Source organism: Dermacentor variabilis, chromosome 10 (genome assembly GCF_050947875.1).
Source record: "Dermacentor variabilis isolate Ectoservices chromosome 10, ASM5094787v1, whole genome shotgun sequence".
NCBI classification, from domain to species: Eukaryota; Metazoa; Arthropoda; class Arachnida; order Ixodida; family Ixodidae; genus Dermacentor; species Dermacentor variabilis.
In genome coordinates, this window is record NC_134577.1 from 26,120,062 (window position 1) to 26,144,108 (window position 24,047).

General features: G+C 48.8%; 1 protein-coding gene across 1 annotated transcript; it reads right to left on the reverse strand.

Moving 5' to 3' along the window:
- Nucleotides 1-2,549: 2,549 nt before the first annotated feature.
- Nucleotides 2,550-15,299, reverse strand: LOC142559957 (uncharacterized). The gene is made up of 6 exons (XM_075671671.1): nucleotides 14,902-15,299; nucleotides 13,466-13,658; nucleotides 8,815-9,257; nucleotides 6,623-6,794; nucleotides 4,588-4,816; nucleotides 2,550-2,857 (listed from the first exon to the last, which is right to left on the reverse strand). Exons 1-6 carry the CDS (start codon nucleotides 14,952-14,954, stop codon nucleotides 2,673-2,675), a joined length of 1,275 nt encoding a protein of 424 aa, XP_075527786.1. The 5' UTR covers nucleotides 14,955-15,299; the 3' UTR covers nucleotides 2,550-2,672.
- Between the last annotated feature and the right edge of the window lie 8,748 nt (nucleotides 15,300-24,047).

Here is a 24,047-nt window from a genome sequence, read left to right on the forward strand (position 1 = left end):
GTGGCGCAACTCACCAAACGCCTGCTGACGCAGACGCCCCTGCGGGGAGCTTGCATGGGAGATCATGAAATCACTACTCAGCCTATGACAATATTTTATCCCGAAACAGCATTTTTTATGTTTTTAATTCCTTTACAATTTAACGTAACAGAGCAGGAACAGTTGAACGGCGACTAACTCTCCATCTATGTCAGCACGCTTTCAACGGTGAAGAAGGGGCAGGCGCTGCCATAACCTGTGCCGGTTAGGCTGTCACTCCAGTTCTTTAAATACCCACTTGGAGGTAACTCAGGCGCTGTGATCGATCGACTACGATGAGGATTATAAGTGCGTGGTAGATGGACTAGGCTAATTTACGTGTTGTGCCTTCGGACGTTCTTGTGGCTCTATGCTTCCTTACGCGTTTCGTTTCGTTACGATTTGTTTCCCATTCTACGAGAAATCTTACTTTTATTTAGAGCGAAAGCCTCTCCTACCCAGGTACAAACCCAGAAAGCACCTGGTTCCGTAAATCCGACCTTCAAGCTCAGTCAAGGTCAAAGCGGGACTTGGCCTGTCTAATGCGTTGTGTAGTGAACACAAACGGCGGCTCAAGGTCAGTCTTTCGTGCGGCCGCCGCCAGAGGCGCTGGCTGCGTCCAAGATAGCAAGAGCTTGGTGGCGTAACCCACCGCCCCGTTCCAAAGGGGACGCTCATAATTAACGTCCATCCATCCATCCATCCATCCATACATACATACATCACTGCGCGTTTGCACCAAGAGCGCCGATGGCGCCGAGCAGCGTCTGTGTATTGTATTGTGGTGCAATTGCAGATGTGGTAGTTGCTGCTAGAAAAAGTTAAATCTCTGTAAACCAATGGTCTAGTCCTCCCGCAAAGGAAGTGAAACGGAGCTATCGCACGACAAACTTCGCTTAACGGCGTTCAACCACGGCAATTTTATTTTCTAAACGTATGAAAACATTAAATTTCTGCGCACATACAGAATTATTTCGAATGGTTGCATTTATAAAGCAATATTTGGTTGGAAATGGTCGAGTCGCAGAGTCACAAAGTCGTTTGAAGCCAGAAGTTTTGACAAGTTAATTTACTTCCCATCATACACATCAGACCCGAGTTTCTCAAACGTTTCCAGTACGTGACCCCTTTTACTACTACCAACTACCAAACCTACCATGTCTTCCCCACCCCCTCCGTTCACGCTTTTATAAGACTTCAGAGAATGTCCTCTTGCTTTTTGTCAATGACTCAGATACATTCGCATCTTCATTTACTTAAAATACATTAACCAAATCTGAGAGCGCTAACAAAAACTCTTGTTCATGTTATTGTTCATGCTATTAACAAGGATCGATTAAATCGTGTGTTTTAATGAGAGGATGTATTTTCTTGATACAACCATATCTGCTGAACCCCAATCACAAAATTTCGGTGAGATAGAACTGGCTGCGGTTTGTAGGTCGGGCTCGGTGAAGTTTTCTTTGTGGCGACAGAACGTGTAGGTCGCTCTTTGTCTTGTTGCCGTATATATATATATATATATATATATATATATATATATTCAATGTTGATAGAGCACGGGCACCGACACTGAAAATTCTTCATCTCTCCTACTGCAAGCAGAATGTACACGTAGTGTAGGTGCATGCTTCGCACACACTTAAAGAACGCTCTGGTATTGCGAAGGAATTTCACCGGCTATAGAGAAGTATTTTTCTAATTATTGAGTGTAGATATTTTGGGCAGCAGCACGACACCTAAAATTCCGAAAGGCTACCAGAACTCGCATACATAACTTCGCTATCGTTGATGTATCAATCGCCCGGATTGACGTAAGTTAGTCGGTTCGCGAAGGGTTTTGCGCGTCATGCACAGAGTCTGAGGGTGGTGTCATCTGTGCGCGCATTTCCGGGGCCGCAGCAAGCAACAGTGCAGCGGACTATAAGGCGAAGTTTTGCGCAATACACGAAAACAACAGAGAGAGAATAATGGTACACATTCAACCGACACCTTTCGAGCGCTCTCGCCGTGTGGTTTTCACCAGGATAGTGGGAATCGGGCCCTCAGAATTCGCTCGACTTGTTCATTTCGAGCGTCGACTTCCTGCTCAGAGTTGCTCTCACCTTTGAGTCGGGAGCGAAACCGAAATGTGGCATAATCCTGATCACGTGACTCCTCCTATTGCTCTGGGAAACGCTGAACTTTCGGTTCGAGGCATTCCTTATCTGGGTCCAGCATCGATAGGCCTCGGCTTCTGTAAACCGAGTCGGAAATATGCTATAGGAGCCAGTCGAGCGTATCAATTGTACCGCGGTCCAACGGGGCACTTTTGATCGCTGTCAGCCACGATCTGGATCGTGCCTCCTAATCCAAATAAGCACATTTCCGCAGCTTGTGCAAGATAGCCAATCTCAAACCAACGAATTCCCTCCCGAGTGGTGTCCTCGCTTCTGGTGAGGGCACGTCGTCGTCTGCTGCTGGGAAAGCTGGCTGCTGTCTCGGAGAGTGCGTTCATATCCATAGGAATCGCACGAAGTCCCCGCAGGTATTTCAAATATTTAATAACAACAACAGCGACAAAGATCTCACAGTTGCCGTTTTCTCGGGCGGCAAACTATTCGCAAGCAAGTCACTCGAAGGTGAACACCGAGTCAGCGTTGACGGGAGAAGCGTCAGCGACGTAACCGCCTGCGCCTAACGCTGACGCTCACTCCGGCGGGCTTCAAAGCAGACGACGCAAAGGAGGCGGTGGCCGCGAAGCAGCCCAGCATGAGAGCCAGCGACGCCCAGGCGAGAGCGGAGTCGAACTGACCCAGCTGACCGGCAGGCAACGCCAATATGGCGGCCGATATCAAGCCTGGAGCAAGCAACGTGAAAGAGGAGGAAAAAACAGAAAGGTGCGTTAGGCGGAAAATTCATCTTCACAGCTTCGCGAAGCTGTGAAGAAGGATCTTTTCGAAGTTTGTTACAATAAACCTTGTCATCAATTTTCGATGAATGCGTTTTCACGTCTCCAGCTGCCGGGTGCTGCCCTTCAAGCCCTCGTTTGGCTTTGGCAGGCCCGCCTTTGTACACTGCTATTGTATTCTCATAAACATTATTATTATGAAATTGACAATAAGGTAAAAACATTTAAGTCAAGCTAGATAGATTATTCGCCTAGGGGCGCATCGTCGTTTTCTGTGTGACAATGTGATTGCCGTTTTGCTCAATTCCTCAATTTGAACCACCTGCACGAAAACGGCTGCGTTCACGTAATCTCCACGTGACCTCCTCCTATGCCGCGCTCTTTGAATCAGCCAGTGCCGACGTTACACGAGAAGTACGATAGTCCGCAACAGATGGCGCCACTGCGACTTTTTTTTTTATTCTCGCCATTCTCTCGCTTACACAACCTCTGTTCTCGCTACGAATTACGAATTCGTTATTACAGACGCCTGTATGGTTTCAATCTAGCACGACTAAATATTTTCTCTTAGAGCTAGTTTAAATTATCACCAAGAGACTAAATTGGTTTAGATTGGTAAAGTATTTTTCAACTCTGCTTTCGTCGAGTTTGCGGTGATAGGTTGTAGGTAATAGGTAACAGACGGAGACACAACAGGTTTACTGCTAGAAGAGCAGGAAGACAAAGCTTCGTCTTTCCAATTTCGCCGCGAAATCCTGGGGCATGCACGTCATTGTCATCACACAGATTTCAAAGTTTTGTCTTTTTCTTTTCGCATTTGGGTTTTGTAACTCATTAAAACGGATAGCTAGCTGGGCGGGTCTGTAGAACTGCAGCTTCACTTACAGCGCGAACGAACCAACAAGGACAAACAAGACAGCGCTCGTGCTACGTGTTTCTTCTTCGTCCTTGTTGGTTCGTTCGCGCTGTAAGTGACGATTGAGTAAAAAAAAAAAAACGCTCTCGAAACTTCACAATTTCAGCGTTTGGCTCTCTTGTAGTACTGTATACGTAGTGTATCCCTGTAGACAAAAATTAACTACGTCCGAGCGGACACTGTCAATATTCATGACGTCTCCACCAGCTTGTGCGGGGAACTTCAAGCCGGCGCCGACAGCCGTCCTTCGACTTCGAGTATTTCTTGCCCAACGAGCGCTTCTCAAAATTAATCCCTGTGTTCGGAAACGCATCTTAACTTGAAAGGCCATGGTCGACTTGGATCTAAATGGCGTCTGCAGTAGGAATAGCAATGAGTGTCTCGAGCACGTTCAGGTTAGACGTCATTTAGATCAAATCACGCGTGGGCTTCAGCTTAAGATGCATTTCAGAACACGAAGGGGGGGGGGGGGGGAGGGAGTAGCAGCTCTTCTCTGCTATCGCGGAAGGGTAATTCACAAATATAGCTCGAGCGCAATTTCCGTTTAGCGCCCACTTCTTGACAGCCGAACGTACTATTCCAGATTATTAGTGCGAGAAATGAAAGCTAAAGATGGAAATCATAAAGGAAGTAAGCGGTGCAAATTTAGAAGAAAAGAAACTGCGACGTTGTGCATGCATGAAAGAAGAAGGAGAAGGGAAAGGAAATCCTAGCCCTCCTATATATAGTGGCACTCAGACAACAGACAGTCACGTCAGCCGACCTGCCAGGTGCGTCTCCCAGGCGGGCCTCGCGGCCCCGGCGGTTGATGACATTGCCGCGGAGTAGGCGAGCATCATGTGCAGCGCGCACAGGTCCTCCTGATGGATGTACGTCTGGAAGTGCAGCAGCAGCACCATGGAGCACACCGTGTAGCCGCTGAAGAGGAACATCCAGCGGCCGCACGGCTGGGGCCAGCGCACGGTCTGGCAGGCGGCCAGCTGCTCCAGACTCTGCGCAGAAGCGGCTCGTTCGGTTCCTCAAAGCTGACGCCGGGCCCGTTCGATTTGTCGTCCCGGACTGCACTGGAACTGCCCGAGACGCCACATACGCAACGCTCGTTTGGCTGTGAGTACCGCCTATGGGGAAGGCCGCGGGGTACTGACGGGGGCGGGTAATCGAAGAGTCCCACGACGATAGAGATGCGCGAATATCACTTTCTTTTTCGAATACCAATCGAGTACGAATAGTAGGCGTCGAATATGGAATGGAATGCGCCAACGCAGGCGCATATATTTACGACAGGAACATTTTAACGCGATAGCGTTAAGGAGCCTATGTCGCAGAAAATCCCGCAGCGGCGGCCCGCGTCCAGTGTTGGGCGTCGTTTCGCTGAAAGTATTTTCGAACCACCCATACCCAGACTCTCTATGTGACGCAAGGAGTTTAGTGAACTAACTGAATTTCTCAAGCTAAAATACGTTGAAAAATCGTAAACTATGAATTACACGCAACCTGCAGACATGATAGCTCTCGGATTGTAATTTGACTATACGAGAAAACATAATTCTGTTACGCGAAAACTCAAGAAAATCCCTTTTCCAGCGTTTCCCCCGTTCACAGATCAACCGCTGCGTCCGCCATTTGCGCACGCCGGCGCGCGGGTGTCTTGGGGGTCACGTAACGGCGCGCCCGGTTCCTTGCAATACCTCCAGCTAGCGCTCGCCTCCGTCGCATCCCGGCTCACGCAAGAGGCCGCGTTTCTACCACAAAGCCCGCCTTCGTGCATAGCGTTCGCGGCCAGCGTTTCCCGGTAAGCATTACGGTTGCATACACTCCAGTTGCCGGGAAGCGTGAGAAGCAGTCGGGGATCTTTGAATGCTATTGCGTTCCATTCTTAAAGGCGAAGTTTAAGCGTCCTCTAAATTTTTATTTTTTCGATATAGTTAGGTAAGATGCCTGTATACTGACTAGTGCAAGAAAATACAGCTAACTATCGGAGGCAATTAAACAAACAGGTTCACCAAGTGTCATTAAATAAAGCTGCACAAATAGCCTCTGAACAACAATAGAGCATGGTTGCAAACAAGCTATCCAAAAAGTAACAGCTACTGTATGATTAGCTTTCCAAGAACGGTAAGAAAAAGGTTGCCGAAAAAAAAAGATAGTTGTGAAAAAAGAAAAGAAAGGCTGCCGAAGGCCTCGTGTGACGTAAACACATGTAAAAGGGCCTGTTGCGCGGAAGACATAGCTGGTTGTAGCGTAAAAGAAGGAACTGCTACGTCGCTAGACTGCAAAAACGCACTTGATGACAGGCTAGAAGCAAAAATCACAGGTTGTGATGTAGGCTTCCTTTGCGAAACTCACAACATAGCTTGCTTTACCCATTTTGTTTCTGCGTTGCTCAGAAAACTTGTCGCTGTCACACTTCCGGTAATTAAGGAAACCTTGTTCAGCAGACGGTGAACAGAAACCAGGCTTAACACAGTCGGTTCTGGCGATATTATTGGTTAGTTTTGAGTATTCGCAAATACCGAAGTTAACTTCTGAATGTGAATCGAGTAATACACACTGACTATCCGTATTCGTATCCGAAACTTCGAATATTCGCCAAGCCCTGCCAGTGGCACTACGGCAGTACGTACAGGCAATAGCAAATGGCCTGCCTAAACCGCCCTCCCGAATATTCTTTAAGAAAAAGGGTAGTTGTCGACGCTACCCATCGCAGCATCGCCTCGCAGTAGGCTGAATAATAGCTATCATTGTAACAGTTATCGCGTCACGTCGGGTATGCTACTCGCTTGCGACGACAGACTCACCAGCCTCGCAACGAGCAGCGCTGGCAAAGAAGGCACGTATTGGAAGCACGGTATCTCCACCACCGCCGGGAAGGCGACGCGGGCCAAGATGGCGGTCGTCTGAATGGAGACGCTGCTGACGCTCATAGCGACGCGACTGGTGCTCTCCGAGTAGAAGGTCAGCCACACGAGCCTGCACGAGGACAGAGGAGACACGTGCTGCTGCAGACCTCTGCAACCACGCACCACTTGCGAAGCTAGGTCTGTGTAGGCCCTTAACTAAAGCCCTTTAAACTTTGTAAAGTAGCACCACGCTTTGAAGAATGCCGCCTCCTCCTCACGCGCTCTGGCCGAGGCCGACGCCGCGTCACTATTGGCCTAATTGCATCGCGTGGGCCCTCGAGCCGTGCTTCAGCGCCATTTCTGCTCGAGAAGCGTCCACGGAGTGGCGAGGAGCGCATGTTGGCGCCCTTGCTAGGCTCGAGCAGTGTAGGTGGCGCCACGGTCGAGGAGGGAGCGTGAAAGAGAGAAGAAACGAGGAGGAGTGAAGGCGGAGGAGGAGAGTGTCGCTACTTTACGAAGTTTAAGGGGCTTTACCCTTAACAAGACAGAGGTTCTGTCTACGGGCTTTCACGCAACTCACGGACAACGAAACTAAATATGGAGCGCCAATGTGAAATGGCACTACTACGAAACAAGAACCCAGCACGCACGCTAAGCAAAGCCAAATAAGCAGTGTTTTAAATCAGTATATTTCTCTTGTTTCAGTCAAGTCAGCCAATTTACGATCTTCCCAGTGGACAACGGCGGATGTTGAGTGTCAGATAATCGTTCGTCAGTGGCGCGTCGGTCAGTCGAGCCATGACACAAGTGTACTACCCGAGTAAGCACGAAGTTTGAAGCGCGTTTCGGAATTGGTGCGATTGAAGAACCCTGACTTTCAGGTGCTGTCAACAGTCGACGTTGGTTGAGTAACGCAGTAAAAGCTTCTGCCGTGGTTTTACTTTCGATGAAAAAAGGAAGCAGTTAATTGCGCGCCGGCCCAGTAGAAGACAGCCAGCGATAGCTGAGAGCCCTTTTCGTGCTGACGTAAAGCGCTCTCTGGTGACACACTTGGGACGCGTTGTGCGATCTGGAGTGACAGTACATACGGGTGGGGGCTTTTGTGTTAATCGAAGCTTGGTGGCCACTCTGTCCATGCATCTTGAATTACGACGGTTGACTAGAGCACTCTGATAATGCACTCTGGTCGCACATTACAGCTTGAGACCCAAGAGATGACCGGTTGCATTATTAAGTTTTTCAGTCCGGCTGTAAAAGTCCGGCTGTAAAAGTCCGGCTAGAAGGTCATTACTATTATCGCCGTACTATCCTTGATAGACTAATTGGTTACTGATTTCATTTAACGCCCCAGATCCACGCCTGGTTTGCCAGAGTTGCCGCAGTGAAAGTTTTCGAAATAACCTTGTCCACTTAAACGACCCAGGTTTCTTTTCTTTCTTTTTTAAGAATACAGACTTGGGCGATGTGTAAACGACCATAGCGCGGAATGCAACATTGCTCTAACATTGAAGCAACATTTCAACATTGCTGGAAGTCAGCGCTGCATGTGTCTTTCTTTGTATGTCCTCGAATTCCGCGCCGTGCTCGTTTTGCCATGTTTCATCGTGCACCTCGGCCTAATAGGCGAATCTTTTTTTTTTTTGCATTCCGCGCGCATCTGCATAGAACACACCGGTAATCAAACGTGCGACCTGAAGCTCAGAATCGGAACGTCGTAACCGCTGAGCAAGTTGGGCGGGCGGCGAAGAGATGTTTGCTCATTCCATTGCGTCAGTACATTCAGTCCTAGGTTGTCAGAACTACGGATGTCGCAGTCAATTACTCACTGAAACAACCAACCAATTAAGCCTTTCGACGTGGCGTGAAACTTTCTTATTTCCTCACTCAAAATCAACTGATGCCTTTGACACCACTCTATACAGGGTGTCCAGCTAACTCAATGCAAGCTGTTCAACGAAAAAAATATTAAGAAAAGCACGGTGCAAGATACAGTTAAAGGACTTACGGTGTACGGTCGCCAGACCTCTGACGACCCAACATCATAGGGTCTTAAAATCCTGTCTTTCGCGGCGTTTTTATGTATCTTTCTTTTTACTTTCTTTGAAGGGATCGGCTAAAGTCAGCTGGGACACCCTATAATATGCGCATACCTGGCCTTAAGAGACTGGCCGTAAAAACGCGGCGACGGTGACGCATCGCGACAGCTGGACGAGGAGTCACTGTCGTCGTCCTCTTCGTCGCTGCTCTCCGTCGTCTCCCGTTTCTCGAACGCCCTCTTCGCGAAGGACGAACAACAGCGCCTCCTGCCCGAACGGCCGACCATCAATAGGCAGACGACTGCGGCCGCGTAGCAGGCGGCCGCCGTCTGGTACACTATGCCGATGTCGAAGCGCAGCACGTCCACTTGCAAGGCCACGAGCGTCCAGATGGCGTGGCTCGCGCAACCCTGCGACGAGGTGAAGAAATCGTCGGACGTGTCTGCTTCATCGCGATAGCAATTACATGGACACTCCAGGCGAATTTTGTCGTCGCCGTCGCCGTGATGTTCCCTGTAAAGTCCAAGGACGATAATATCGTCGCCGTGAGTTGTACGCTGTATGTGAGAGTGAAATACTTGTAACGTAACGTAGTGTAATACTTGTATCTAAATACTTGTAATGTGACCCAACTTCTAACAATTAATTCTGATTTAAAAAAAGCACGCAAATGAAGCCGACGATTGCGGCTCAATATGGCGCGCGCGAATGATGAAAGCTGAGAGCAAACGCACCGTCTTCCGTCTCGCGAAAGGCAGTGGGGCGATGGATGAGGGGGAGGGAGGGGGAGAGAGGGAGGGAGCGGGAGCCCTGCACGATATAACACAATCGGAAAGGGAGAATACGGGCAAATACGGACATGCCTGGTTTCAGTGCAGATGATGGACATCCATTGGCAAGAAGGTTTGAGAATACCATAAAGGACACAGAACGCGTTCAGTGGGCTCGTTGCCTAATAAGTTCGTACGCAGGCAAACATTACATTTTTTTCTCCTGAATAGCGTTGTTCGCATGACTGCTTTAAATTTAAGAAAGTTATTGATTTATTGAAACAACGTCACTTGTTAGAGTTACATGGGAGCGTGCTTGCTGCCCTCGGGCGCTGCTCTAGAAATTCTGGCCAGCATCGGAGACAGTCTACGTAGACAGCTAAGAAGACAGCTTCGAGCCCAAGTAAGGGAACACGTCTGGAACCGTCGGGAAGACGATGGGAAGGCGCGGCTGTCACGTGACGCCACCCACCGGCGATAAGCAAAAGCTAGGAGAAGCCAATATTATTTCTATATGTTAACTCTTTGCACGTACCGACCTACTATAAGTGCAACTTGACTTATAATAGGCGCACAGCAAAACATGGCTGTGGCGCTTCTGCGCAGACAACCTGTCCGTCGAATTTCCAAGCGTCCTGCTCAGCGGCCATATTGTTCATACAGCAACGTAGCCTGCATCGTTTTCGACTTCGAAGCTGTCCTCTCCAATCTGTCTTCCTCGACGTCTTCGACAGGATTGGAACGAGACTTAACATGTCCGAGCTGTTCGCTTAGCCGTCTACTTTGCCGTCTATGGCGAGTATTGGAACACAGCCACAGTCGCTGGACGGACATCGACGCACCAAGAGAACACGTGATTAATGCGTGTTCCTTCACCTGCCAGGCAGAGATTCCAGCATCGTCGCAGGGGCAAACCGCCTCCGCGATGACCGTGACCAGGAAGCCCTGTGTGATGGCCGCCGCGTAGAAGTGACCGCGAGCCTTGGCGACCGTAGCGGCGACTAGCGCCGACGGCGCGAAAGGCAGCAGGCCTCTCGGAACACGCACGCAGAACAGCCTCGAAGATGGACAGGGCTGCGAAAGCACGGTGAAACGCCTTCTCTAAACTGCTGTTGTTATTCTAGTAATGCATTTACATAAAAAAAACTATCGTTGTAACGAACTCATTTGGAACGGACACTGACTTCGTTATAAGCAGTATTTCTTTAAAAGCGGTGCAGCAGAATGAGACCTATGATAGCGCGAGAAGATGAACAACTTCGAATAAAGCTAATTTGCCATAACTAGGGTTTACTGTACTTGGTTCTGGCAGTACGTGACATTTCACGATATTTCACTGGAGCTAAATGACAAATAAATGTGTCGGAATTTGCTCCTCGCGTCATCGTAACACTGAAAGCAGGCGGAAATGCAGAAAAAAGTAAAGAAAACTTGACACATAGACAACGGCACACACTTTGTATAAGAAAACACACAAAAAACGTCACTGCAATTTTGTTGCGTTGTTATTGCCCTTTTGTAGCTTTCAATCAGCTTTCTCACAAGATTCAATTTAATATTATGTATATTTTTGCAAGGACGAACACCACAATTTAAAGTGCAGCTAAAAATGCACATTTCAATACTACGAAAAAAAATTTGCTTTTGAACTGCACCATGTATACATGTATCCCACGTAACTTCTGCCAAAATTTTAAGATGTGCAAATGCCACGTAGCTGCGCAGAGCCAGGTAATATTTGTCGTCGCTTGGATCAAGTCAGACTATATTTATTATTTCATTTCATTACATAATCAGTTATTAATAAATCGATTTCCTTAAATATCATATTCTGTTCAAAAGTGTCAATGCGAAAATTGTAGAGCCCGAAAAATTCCAGATTCCGCTTTCTGTTGCTCAATACATGCTACATAACAACTTTGTTTTTCAAGCTTGAAAGAAAGCATCTCTTTTGAGACGGGTTCCCACCAATACTGGCCACCAATAGGCTCGTTCGTTTTGCCCTTCTGGTGTATCTTGATGTTTAAATTATTTTATTCACTAAACAGCCATTTCCTGAAAATAACACACTACACAAAGGCAATATTATTGAAACACGTTGTTTCATTGCTGGGGAATATATTGGTAGGTTAGTTGGTTGGCCATTATTTTTGTAGAGGCAGCACACGTTAGATATAGGTATATGTATAGTAACATGGAAGCAAACAAGAGCGCTACTGACCTTCCTGTCGTCTCTTGCTAAGGCTCCACTGGAGATACATTTACATTTTGCCCGACTACTTCACTGAGCGCAGCAGAGCGCCACTCCCCGGTTACAGAAGAAACTGAGCTTCAGCGACTTTATGCGATTTCCGCGGCACGGAGTTGCTTGTGAGACGCACCTTACCAGCGCATTCGAACAAACGCAAAAGAGCACTTGTTTACAAAATCTTCACTCATAAATCACCGCGGATTGTCAATGAAGCTCAGTTGTTGCTTCCTCCGAAGTGTCGCCTAAGCGAACAGCTAGGAAGACCAGCAAGCGCCAAGCTTTGCCGCAAATAATTTGCGAAACTGCCTACAGGTGGCGCGATCGGCGGCACAAGCGAGAAGCCTGGCCTTATAGCCTGCGTCGTTGCCTATGCGCAAGGCTGCACGCTTTCTACACAGGTCCAGCAGTGGTTCTCGACTGCAGTCAGAGCTTCATATACAAACTATTAAAGGGGAAAGTGCCACCGTGATCCATCAGCTACAGCTACTACGGGAATCAAGGTGGATATCTGTTCTCCGTGCTTGTGGCTTGAGACGTTCCTGCGGTGTTAATTATTACGCTTTATATCTCTAAATTTCCGAGCAATCGTTTCATTTTTTTTTCTAAACGCCATGAAGGCAATGCGTTTCTGAATACATGCATGATCATAGCGAAATACTGCATTTATAACGCCATCGCCTGTCGAAAATGATCCGTACGCAGACTCACAAGGTCGTCTGAAGCTAGAAGGACTTGGTGTAGTCGAATGCATGTACTGCCATTACCATGCTGGCGGAATCGTTATCCTTGCAACTCCTGTGGGCACTAACGCCAGTTTCCTCTATAATAACAGGGGGTCTACAGATAAAAATAATCGAAGGCCGTGCTTTTGCTAAGCGCATGCACCGAAAGCGATGCATCGCATACGCCATGTTTAACACACCGATCATTAAAGCGTAGCTTTCTTTGCCTGCCATGCCATAGTTCGGCCTCAGTCGGTGGCTCTGGCTGTCGCTGGTCGGTATCCCGCCGAACAGTTTCAACCCTACTTTAAACAAGAATAAGAACCGCGTCCGACGCCGGGATTCCAACCTCGGCCCGCCAGCCCAGTGGCCCAACGTTATAACATACTTCTATTGAGCCAAAACGAACTAGCTCTTTCAAATGGTCACCACGTGTTCAATGTGATGATGATTTCCATACTAAGCACCACATCTATACAACCGCGTATCAGCGAGAAGCGTGTCCGCGCGTTGATTAAGATGACTTCCATACAATGGCGCATGCCCACAACGAGTGATTGATTGGCCAAGAGGGGTAGCGGTTCACATATCGTACCACCAAGTGGCTCTTTTACGATGATCGCCACGTGTTGATCATGGGTATGATTTCCTACAATGGCGCGTACCCACAACGAATGAATGACCAAGAAACGTGTCCGCGTTTTGATAATGATGAGGATGATGAATTTGAATACTATGGCACATACCCATAACCGGCGAACGGCCAGAAAGCGGCCCGGCACATTTAAAATAGATAAGAAGTGAAAAAAAATGCAAGCCAATACAATATATTTGTCACATTGCGTACCATGGACGCACGAGAGCACAAACGGGCGAGCGCGTCAGTTTGCTATACGTCGGAGACGCAGGAACGAAATGGGCAAATTTATCGCATTTCGTAAACCGCTTCACGTAGCTTTGAACACGTGCGTTCGACCTGCGCAATCTGTCTTTTTTTTTTCTTTTACGAAACTGCCACTCACCAATCGGGCGAGGGGTAAGACGCGACCGAGCACCAGCGCCACCTGTTGGACAGCCACGACGAGGCTCACGTCGCGAAGGGACAGGCCCCGAGACTGGTAGAAGCGGTAGTCGAACGCCCACTGAGACACGTAGCCGGCGTGCAGCAGGAGAAACGCCAGGGTGTCGTACCGAGGCAACCGGAACCGGCAGCGCCTGCTCCGTCGGCAGAACGCGATACAGCGTCAGTAAATTGAGCGCTGATCGCGGGACTACAGTGAGCTCCGCGTGTGCTACAACGCCTCGACACGAGCGAGTCGAGAGGCAAGTCGAGATGATCCATGCTGAAGTGACTAGCGCAAGAGTGGACACGGAACACAAAAAGGCGACAAGCGCTTGTCCTTGTCGCCCTCTTGTGTCCCGTGTCCACTGTTGCGCTAGTCACTTCAGCACGGAATACCAACTAGCCCGGTCTCACACCCTGAGGTGATCCAGCCCCAACCCGACCCGCGTTTCCATGCTTCTCGCCAAGAGGTTTGGGTTAAGTGATGCGGCACTTTGCAGGCGGGTTGACCGAGCTCGCATCAACGTTTACTCGGCCAGACCAGCTGGCGTTTAACCTGAACCCGACGACCGGTTTTCGGTCCGGTAAGCCGTCTCGACCCGACTTAATCGGGTACATGTAAACATAGCTACAGATTGACTGACCACTTGGCGACGGCCAAAGAACAATGAGCCATTATGACATGCGCACGATGTACGACGCGCGTACGTACGGTCAACCACAATATTTCACGGAACACGAGATCTGAGAAAAAGCCTAATATCTGCGCCGCCTCACAACGCAGCTTAGTATTCGCATTTACAGCCTCTACCAATATATGTGAACAACATTCCGATGTTCGGTTTTACTGACTACAGTTACAGGCTGCTCGGAAATTGAACGTTTCCTGAGATCCCGTGGTCCGTAAACTATTGTGGTTGACTGTACATGTATGGCGCAAGGAGAGAAACGAGCTTGAAATTTTTTAAAATTAGATTAGTGCGTGTTAGGTGCCAAAATCACGATCTGGCTATGTATGAGACACGCCGTACTGGGGGACTCCGGAATAATTTGGACCACCTGGGGTTCTTTAACGTGCGCCGAAATCTAAGTACACGGGTGTTTTCGCATTTCGCCCCGATCGGAACGCGGCTGCCGTGGCCTGGATTCGATCCCGCGACTTCGTGCTCAGCAGCCCAACACCACAGTATGGTGGCTATAACCACAGCCACTAAGCAACCACGGCGGGTTAGAAGGGAGTTTCTGCGCCAGTTTACGTCGTTCCGACCTCACCTCGCAATGAGCGACACATATGATACGTTATAACTTTTGCAGGCGCAACAAGTACAATACTACTGAAATCCGACCGAGTGTTCAATTACAACGGAACCAGGGAAGCACGACGACAGAGCTCACCAGGGCGTCTTCTCCACGACGACGTCGTCAGTATTGTAGTTGTAGTACTCCATCGGCACTGTACTGCGCACGGAACCCTGCCCAGTGCGATCTTCTTCTTCTCTCTACAGCTATTCGATGTTGATAATGTGTTGTCGAGAACGGCTGTCGTGGGTGAAGTACGCCAGCGTGGTTGGTCGAAATGCAGGAGCAATTGAAGACAACGACGACGTGCCGCGCGGAGTCGTGCCACGCGCCAAGCGTCGCAACGAAAGAAACAACAGAAAAACGAGCACCAATCGTCGTTGTACATGGGTACACGATCGTACACGGTTGTGTACACCGTGCACAATCGCTAGCTAGCAGTGCACCGTGTGGTTGTGTACGGTTGTGTACGATTGTGTAGACGGTATCGCCGTTACCGAAAATTGTGTACACGGTACGCAATCGTCGGTACACGGAAAGAAGAGAGGAAAGAGGAGGGAGAGCAGCGAAACACTTTAAATCCCATTTGTACTACAACTTAGTTCATTTCACCTTAATTTATTAAAAGAAAATTGATAACCGTTCTCTCACCGCCCAATTCATGGCCGATACACCCAGAGTGGGTTGCGCCATTTCACTAGGCAACAAGAACAAGAAGCGGAAAAGGCACGTTGGTGATTGGAAGAACAAGGGAAGGTGGCAGGGTGCAGAGGTGCGAGCCTAATGGTTGCTTGGTCACGAAGCATCTGCCTAGCCGGCTGTGCACTTTCCGACGACGTGGCGTAATCCCGCAGCAGGCTGTGCTTTTCCGCGAGAGTGACCACTTCCTGTAGAAACTGGACGACAAGGCGCGATAGTGTGGGGTGCAGGGCGATTGAACCTGGGTTCCCATGGGCCTTCCACTCGGTCACATACTGCCAGCTGGAGACGTCAGGCTCTGACCCCCTTCTCGACGACAAGGCAGCAGTCAAACACCTCTTCACGTCGGCCGTGCGAGACCTGCTCCCTTCCTCTGACCCCAGGCTTCATTTAGCTGGTGCTGCATTGAAAAAGGACTCCTAGACACAAATAATAGCGTATCGTCGGCGAACGCTACATATGCACGCGACATCGGCTTTTGATACCACTAGATAACTCGGTCAACTCTATTTTGTGCTTTTGAACTTCTAAGTGGGTCTCGTGGCATAACTATCACTGCAACTCTTCATTTTCTGGGGTAACAAAGTCTCTGCACAAGAAAAAAAATAGGCAAACACGAGAGGGTATAGCTCTCTGCTTTTCCACTCTCCTTGTTGTGTACCGGTTCCTTCGACAGCCACAAGATGTTACACTTCGCGGCCCGTCATGCATACATAGCTTTAAAACGACAGAAAGCTGAGCTAGTTGGTAAGGATTCATAAGGCAAGGATTCCTTCTTTGCATTATGAATACATAGTTCTCCTGTCCTGTGAGTGTAGCATAAACAATTACGCAGCTACAACGCACGTGTTAGAATCTATGTGAAGCGAAGCTTTCACGAACCAGTTGATGAAATGCTATAAATAAAACCTTATAGCATTTCACAAACCGGTTCGTGAAAGTTTCTCTTCCCATAGATGTCACATTTCACTCCTTCCTGTCTGACGTAAAGCAATCTGGCACGCGAGATGTAGATGTAGATCCTTGTGATTTAGTGGCACGTACCCACTCTGGGGGATTGGCCAGGAATTCGGGTCGGCTATAGCAAAGTGTAAAATAATTCAAAATTTTGTAGGTAAGCTTTAATCGAAAGATGGAGATTGTAGAGCTTGCATGATCTTATGAAACTGAAATTTCTACCATGGCCATAAAGTAAAAACAATTCAAGTTCAACTTTGGTGAAAGGAAAGGAGGGTGAACAATTTTTTTATTCAGTTTAAATCTCATTGACCCTAAAAGAAAAGCTTGGATGGCAGCGCTAACCTTTCCGTCGCTATGCCCAAGCGTAGAGGCACCCGAAGAAAACACATTTTGAACCGTTAAATCTACTCCAAGAAGGCGGAGTGGCGTTTCTAGGGTTCCTTTTCTTAAGCTAATAAATCGTCGACAAGAAATTAAAAGAAAGAAAAAATAGCGCGCGAGCACATGTACTCGCGCACCCATGCTAGGCAATGTGGCAACTCTCACACTGCCTTGCATTTCTTGATTTCTGATCTATTTCAAACGAATCGGGCCGCTTTGTTGGCCGATCACCAGTTGTGGGCGTGTGCCACTGTACGGAAATCATCACCGTCATTATCGACATGCAGATGCACTTCGTGTCCGATCCCCCGTCGTGGGTACTTGCCGCATTATGGAAATCATAATCGTCACCAACACGCGACGACCATGTCGTGTCAGAGCACGACATGCATCGCCAGCTTCTAGGCGAATCCTCCGTTGTATGTGGCATAGTATAGAAATCATAAAATCATTTCGTATAGCTACACGTTTGCATAGCACGAAAGTAAACATAATTGTGCGTATCGCCGTTAGTTTCGTAGAGCATGTAATCACCCGCTTCGCTAAAGCTCCGCTGGAGATAGATTTCCACGTGTCTGTTGGACCTGCATATCTTTTTTATGTTTTGATTATTGTTACTATGATTATTGCGTCCTCCTGCTAGCCGTGAATCGCGAAACCTTAGGGGTACATTACCAGGCACAGCAAGTGGCAATCTCGCTACAAAACCACAATGCCGAATGATAATAGAGTGTACTAGAATGACATCACGACACAGTACATCTTGTAATCGCTGCACCCCAGTTTAAACTCCGTAACAACTCGCGCTATACCTAGTATCCTTAATGTAACTTCGTGGCACTGCATGGCTATCCATTAAGGGGCTGCGCTCGACCCTGAGGTGCTTGTGTTACGGATGGGGCGCTATGTCGCTTTAATATATTTAGGGTACCTATCCTTGCATCTCCATGGTGAGTCCACTTTAGAGGACTGACCTGGAATCTGCACATATCAATACAAGTACGTAGCGCTCAAGCTGTCTGTACGTTCGGGCACATGCTCAGCAGCGACTCTCAAGCTACGTTCGGGTGCACAACAAAGTGACCAGAGCTGTCGACTGCGGCCAGACAAGCAAGTTGTCCACTCGAGAGTACACCCAAGCCAACACATAGCTAGTGACGCAAGCCAACACATAGCTAGTGACGCAGGCTACTAAACAACTTGGTTAACAACTTCAGTGTTTGAAAGAGGTTAACGCATGCCGCAAAGGTGACGTTCCTAAATAATGATAATCGCACTAGAAACAAGGATGCCGATTTCTTTATATTTATTCGCACAAAAATTAAACGATTTCCGAATAATAAACGAAGATATGCACCCCATCAAACTGGCCTTCGGCTCTGGCTTTTCGTGCACGATCAGTCCTAGTCCCTGCGACGGGGCTGGTTTCATGCTCGACAATTACGGACGCGCTTGCCTCGCGTTCCTTTGCCGTGCGAAAGCTGGCCAGGTGCTGTCCAAGGATGGCCTAGTCGTCGCTCGGCGTCGCCCCCGGAGTCGCCAGAAGCTGACCTCGCGAGCGACGCTCGGAAACGGGTGCTTCTATTGCATTTCCGGCCACGTCGCACCGGCGCTCGTCTTGGTTACGGTTCTGCTTCAACTCGAGACGGGCGAAGAGTTCCGGAAGGTTTGCTTGCGTGTCGGACGGCGAGCTCCTGCGGGGGCCGCTGCTTGTCGAACCGAACCGACAGCTTAGGCTCGAACTTCCAGCTTCTGTCGCGCGTTGAGGCAGCGACGGTTGACATCTTCCGAAGCCCCAGGTGCGCCAGGCTCTGGTGGAATGGGCGAAGCATCGGCTGAATAATGGATGGAGCTCCGGGAGCGCTGATTCTGCCAGGCATGGATTCCGACGCTGCAGACGTGGAACGATCTTAACGCGAGCAGAACGCGCCGCTCGCGCCAGAACCGCGCATTCAAATACCGTGCATGAAGGCAGCCAGTGATTGGAGGCCACAGCGGAGCACGCGGGGCATGCACGCATGTCCTCCCCCCCCCCCCCCCTTATGTCACTTCAGCTTTCTCTTCCTTGAGAAATGCCAGCACGCTCTTCGTTGGTGCGTTCAGGCTGTTTTACAGCGAAGGTGTTAACGCGTCTAGAAACGCTCGAAAACTTTATGTATAGCCGTTTTTGCGGTGTCCTGGAATAACTACAAACTAAAGCGAGGATTCCCCTAGCCTCTTCCCCCACTCTACGGGACCACGACTGCTGGCTGTCTTGCACGATAGGCCAGTATCGGACGTAGTGAAAACAGACTCCACGTATCGTGCAAACCGAGGTGGCCCGGACCGGCAGGCGATGCAAGTAAGCGCAGACGTGTGCTTCCAACGCCAACACGCCGTCGTTGTCATTCCACCGTCTAAGTGTCATTGTTATAATTCCTTCGTTATCGTGCCATCGTCATTCCTTCCGCCATCTCCACCGCAGCGTCGTCTTCACGGCGTGTCGCATCATCGTCATCACGCAGCGTTCACCGAGTCGTCATTACACCATTGTCGCCATGCCATCATCGTCGTTGTATATATCGGCGTCATTCTGTCGCGAAGCGATTTTATGACATTGTCGCCATGCCTTCGCCGTCGTATACAGTTATCTTCGTGCGTGGGATGCGCGCTTGATTGAAGGCCACAAGCTCCATATTGAGCTAGACGTTTCACTGCAAAAGTGTGCTTAACTCTGCCGTGTGCTCTATACTTGCAGAAGCCGGCTAAACGTGAACAACGTTCTCAGCAAGCACCAATAAAGGTTTCGCTTAAGACCGACTCCGAAAGCGCTTGGGATCACAGGACTCGCAGGAAGATTATGAGGATGTAACGCGAATACTCAAATCCGCAAGGCGTCCCGCAAGCTGGCGGACGCGCGGAAAACTGCACACGACGCACAAAGGTGCAGCGACTGATTTCGGTTTTACACTCGGTGCGCACGAGCGACATAAATGAAAATTTGCGCATCTGTGTGCGGCACGTGCAGCTTTAATTTAAGTACGTCCGCAAACGTGCTCAAGGCCATTTGGAATGAGCGTAATTGGGCGTTTTCGTTCCGATTCTCAAGCTCGCCGAATCGCTTGTGGGTCTGAAGGTCCCGCTTCGTCCGTGACATCTCAGTGTAAAGGATGCGCCGCTGCAAAACTTCTACAATGATGTGGCCGCAACCTGCGTGCTCGCGAATGGGTCCGCTTCGTCGTTTCTGAAACCAAACGCAGCCAGTCTCTGGTGGCTGAGAGCGCCGTTGATAGGGTACGCCCGACAACTGTGCATGAGGTGGCCAGGTTTCCCTCAAACTGCTGCTTGCAGCTTTTTGCCTGGTCATCCTCGTAACCTTGTTGTTGCAAATAAACTCAACTCCCGAGATATTGCGGGTCCACTGGACGTGTTCGCCGGCCGTGATGCGCATGGAACCTGAATTCAAACAGCGCTTACATTACGGTTGCCTGGTGATGCGCAAACTCCCTAGATAAAGAAACTTGTTTTATCTAGGGAGTTTAGTGATGATTGTTATTTATTGGCATACCATTTGAAACGCGACGGTGACAAATAGTCACCCAGCTTGCTTTATTTAATCAGGTGTACATAGATGTTTTTCATCCTAGCATTTTTGCATACATCTCCTTGATCTTTTTTACATATATTGTGGCGTTGCGCGACTCTCACGCGTCCCTTGCATGTTGTTTTCCCGCATAGTTCCCGTCTCCTGTAATCCGGCTTCGCCGCATGGCGCGGTGCCAGTCTGGTTGAAGCGCATTGCGACAGATGGCGCCAGTGTGGCTCTGCTAACGCCACCTAACGGCGGAGTGCTTGGGCGCAAAAAGGAGAAGACTGTCTCTCTTTGGCTCGGGTTCGGCAAGCGGCGCGGCCGTTCTGTGCGTGCGCCAATCCATGCTTCTGCGAGACCGTCTCGCGAGGCCTTCCCTGGAATGGGCTAACACGATCGTTCGAACGCGCCACCGTTCGCGTGACCGTACGCGCGAACGACCAGGCGTTGGTGTCCAGCATGGGGCAAACATATTAGCTCATTATCCGGTCGCGGTGAGTCGGACTTTCGCGATTTGTCGCGCGCCCATCGGCATGTTTTGTGGACAGCAACTCGGCTAGCAGGCATTAGTCTATGAAAGGCGCAATACATGCCCTTGTGATTGTTTACACTACTGAGTTGTCGTTCCTTTGTCCCAAGAGAACGGATGAGAATCCCACAATATATATATCAAAACTTTTATATATACCTTGTAATGTTACTTATGCTGTCGAATCAGGTCGTATCAATCTCTTCCCTACTTTTTTTTTTCTATAAATACTCGAAACGTCTCTTGGTCATCTCGACTGCTGACCCGGTCGGTTGATGCATCCGTCCACCTTAAATCCGAGCGCTTCTACAAGGTGTGCGTTACGTACGGGTCTCACCGAGTGAATCCCCTCGCATCCTATTAGGGTGTGCTGAGGATTCTTTGCTTCAACATACACATGTGTCATCTTGTAGTAAATATTTGCTCCGATATGTTTTTTGTCCTTATATAGCGGAGTGATACGCCGAGGGAGACACCACCTGGCGGTGTCGAAGGCAACCATGACCGAATCTGCCTGCCACGCGATCACCAACGACGATCTCAAGCATCTGATCTGGTCAGCCAGTGTCAGGGACAAGCACACCAGACACCAAACGGTGGCATCATATACGACGATCGGGTGACACCTCAAGTGACGCCACCAGCAAAATTAATTACCGCTTTGTTTGTCTTCGTTAAGGAGGCAGACATATTTCTGTTCACCTGATCTTCTTAGGTCACAAGCTATCACTCCAAATAAAAATTGCGATCGATCGATCGATCCATCAATCAATCAATCCCCCCCCCCCTCTATGGTGGATGCATGCGTGGGGTCGCGTTGCGCTTCCACAAATGGAAGCACGCGCCTTGTAGCGCGCCCGAGGTCTCCTGTGCGAACACCGCCGGCGTCAAAGACACGAAATTCAGCAACGAGCTAAGCCAGGCCAACGTTTTAAAACGGTACTGCTCAAAAGTGGGCAACTCACCGCAGGTTAACGCTGTCCTGTACAGCGGGAACATCTAGCATTACTTCTGTTAGTTACGACGCATTGTTTGAAGCATAGAGCTCTGAAGTGCTTGCGTTGACTTGTCTAGGCTTGGCCAGTCGGTTCTCTCCCGTCATATTTCTGCTGTTGGGTGTTGTTGCGTTGCCGCCGACGGCTTTTGTTTCCCGGTCGGGAAGGGCTATAGTCAATAGCGTATTGCTGCGACGACCTGAACCTGTGAAGAACGACGCCCAAGAAAACTGCCAAATTGGTGGGCTACGGCAAATTATGGCTTTGGTAAGGTATAATCGGAATTTAAAATTTTTACGGCGTGTTACAGGACGAAGACAAGTTCCCCTATCAAAACGTTGATAGGGGAATTTCGTCCCCTATCAGTGAAGTGAATTCCCGTCTCCTAATGCAATTACTTGAACAAAAGCACGCAACCACTTCATAATATGAATTAGATGTGTCAGTGTAACGTGATTGGTGCAAACAGTTTAGATTGATGATTGACAACAAAAGATGTATTCGACCATGTTAACCAAATAAATTATGGGCATGTGCTTAGTTAGATACACTGGGCTTCCGAAGGCCCAAAATTGCACAAGTCGGTCGAGACATCATGCTCAGTCATTGATAATCATGAACGCTGATATTAACGTCCATGATAATGGCCATGTTAACTTGTCGTGTGCTCAAAATGGAGTTAGCTGTAAGTTTTCATGACCTTGCAAGTTTGCCACTATGGTCACGCGCAGCTGGTATAAAAACCACATTGACTCTACACAGTCGACGCAGAGAAAACAGGGATACCGATTTGCGAGATGTGTTAAGTGCGTTTGACTTAAAAACAAGGGTGTCGCGATTACTCGTTAGCGCCAAGCACAATCAAGGACGAAATATTAGTCACCTTATTCTGTCAAGAGCACGGAATCAATTTCTTCAATCACACTATGAAGTATTGTCTGTGCTGCGATTCAGAACAGTCGAGATGGTCCGCGCTTACCTCTAGTCTCATCCGGAAGCCTGCCCATACACACATGACGGGGTGCCACCCAGTTAAGGCACATTTTCGCTCGTAATTATTCAGCGAACATAAACGCTGATTCCAGTAAAACAATACGACTGCATCTGTCGACAATTATTCCTAAAAAGTGCTATGACTCTCTGTGTTAAAAATTGCTCCTGCAAACACATGATTTTGCTAGTAAACGGAACACATGTGTAGAGAATGTGCCATTTTTTTCTTTCTGGCATGTGTATAACCACCCGCCTTCGCAGCCGACGACTTGTGGCCAGTGGCACTGACACATTGCTACGCACCGCTCAATGCATCGACGTAACCTCGGCCGGCACCTGTAGCTAGAACGAAAGTGACAACTATAGATTAGTGTTCCCTTTGACACTGGAGTACACTGTACGGAGACTACGGTTAAGTGATACGTGAATTGTAGAAAGACATGCTTATCACGTCCGATACCTTATAAGACTGCGATCAGCGGGCATTAATTGAACGTCGCGATGCGGGTCTGGAGAGTCGTATATACATACTACCCGCTTCCGGAGCATACGCCCGACGGCGACCCTTCGTCCTTCACAGGACGTAACTCGCATTATACAAGCGGAACTTAGCCCATGGTTCGCGAATGACTTGGGCATGCTTGAACCATCTTTAATGCTCAAACTCTAGAGAGAGCATCAGGGCTTCCAGGTTTCCAAGGAATCATCACGAAATCATCCGATGACACAGCAGCAGTTCTCTTCCGTTGACCCTGCAGACCATTTCGTTCGACGGTCAAGACGACACGTTTCAAAGCTTTGTGCAGCAGACGGCAAGACGTCACTCGGATGCGAGCGACACCTTTTCGGGAATTTGAAAAGTAATTACTGTGACGTGTGTGGCACAATCAGTTTTTTTTTCTTTGGTTCTTTCACATAACACACTATTATCACCCGTCGCGGCATGAGGACATCGAAGATCTTACCTGTATTTTCCCGACTACAAGCGAGCACTCTCGTATGTTCGCGTAGCACACGAGAGTTAAAGAGCCTTCTTTTTTTTTTGGAAATGAATGTCCCGCGAGAGGTCGCTAATGGCCGCTCAATTGTGACCACATCGAAAGCACACCAGCGCAAG

What these genes read in the sequence shown, in the direction of transcription:
- LOC142559957 (XM_075671671.1), bottom strand. Translation starts at nt 14,954, where the DNA reads ATGGAGTACTACAACTACAATACTGACGACGTCGTCGTGGAGAAGACG. An exon ending in GTCGTGGAGAAGACGCCCTG is followed by an intron (nt 13,659 to 14,901) that starts GTGAGCTCTGTC and finishes CCGACGGAGCAG; the next exon opens with GCGCTGCCGGTTCCGGTTGC. An exon ending in GGCCAGTCTCTTAAGGCCAG is followed by an intron (nt 6,795 to 8,814) that starts GTATGCGCATAT and finishes GTCCTCGTGCAG; the next exon opens with GCTCGTGTGGCTGACCTTCT.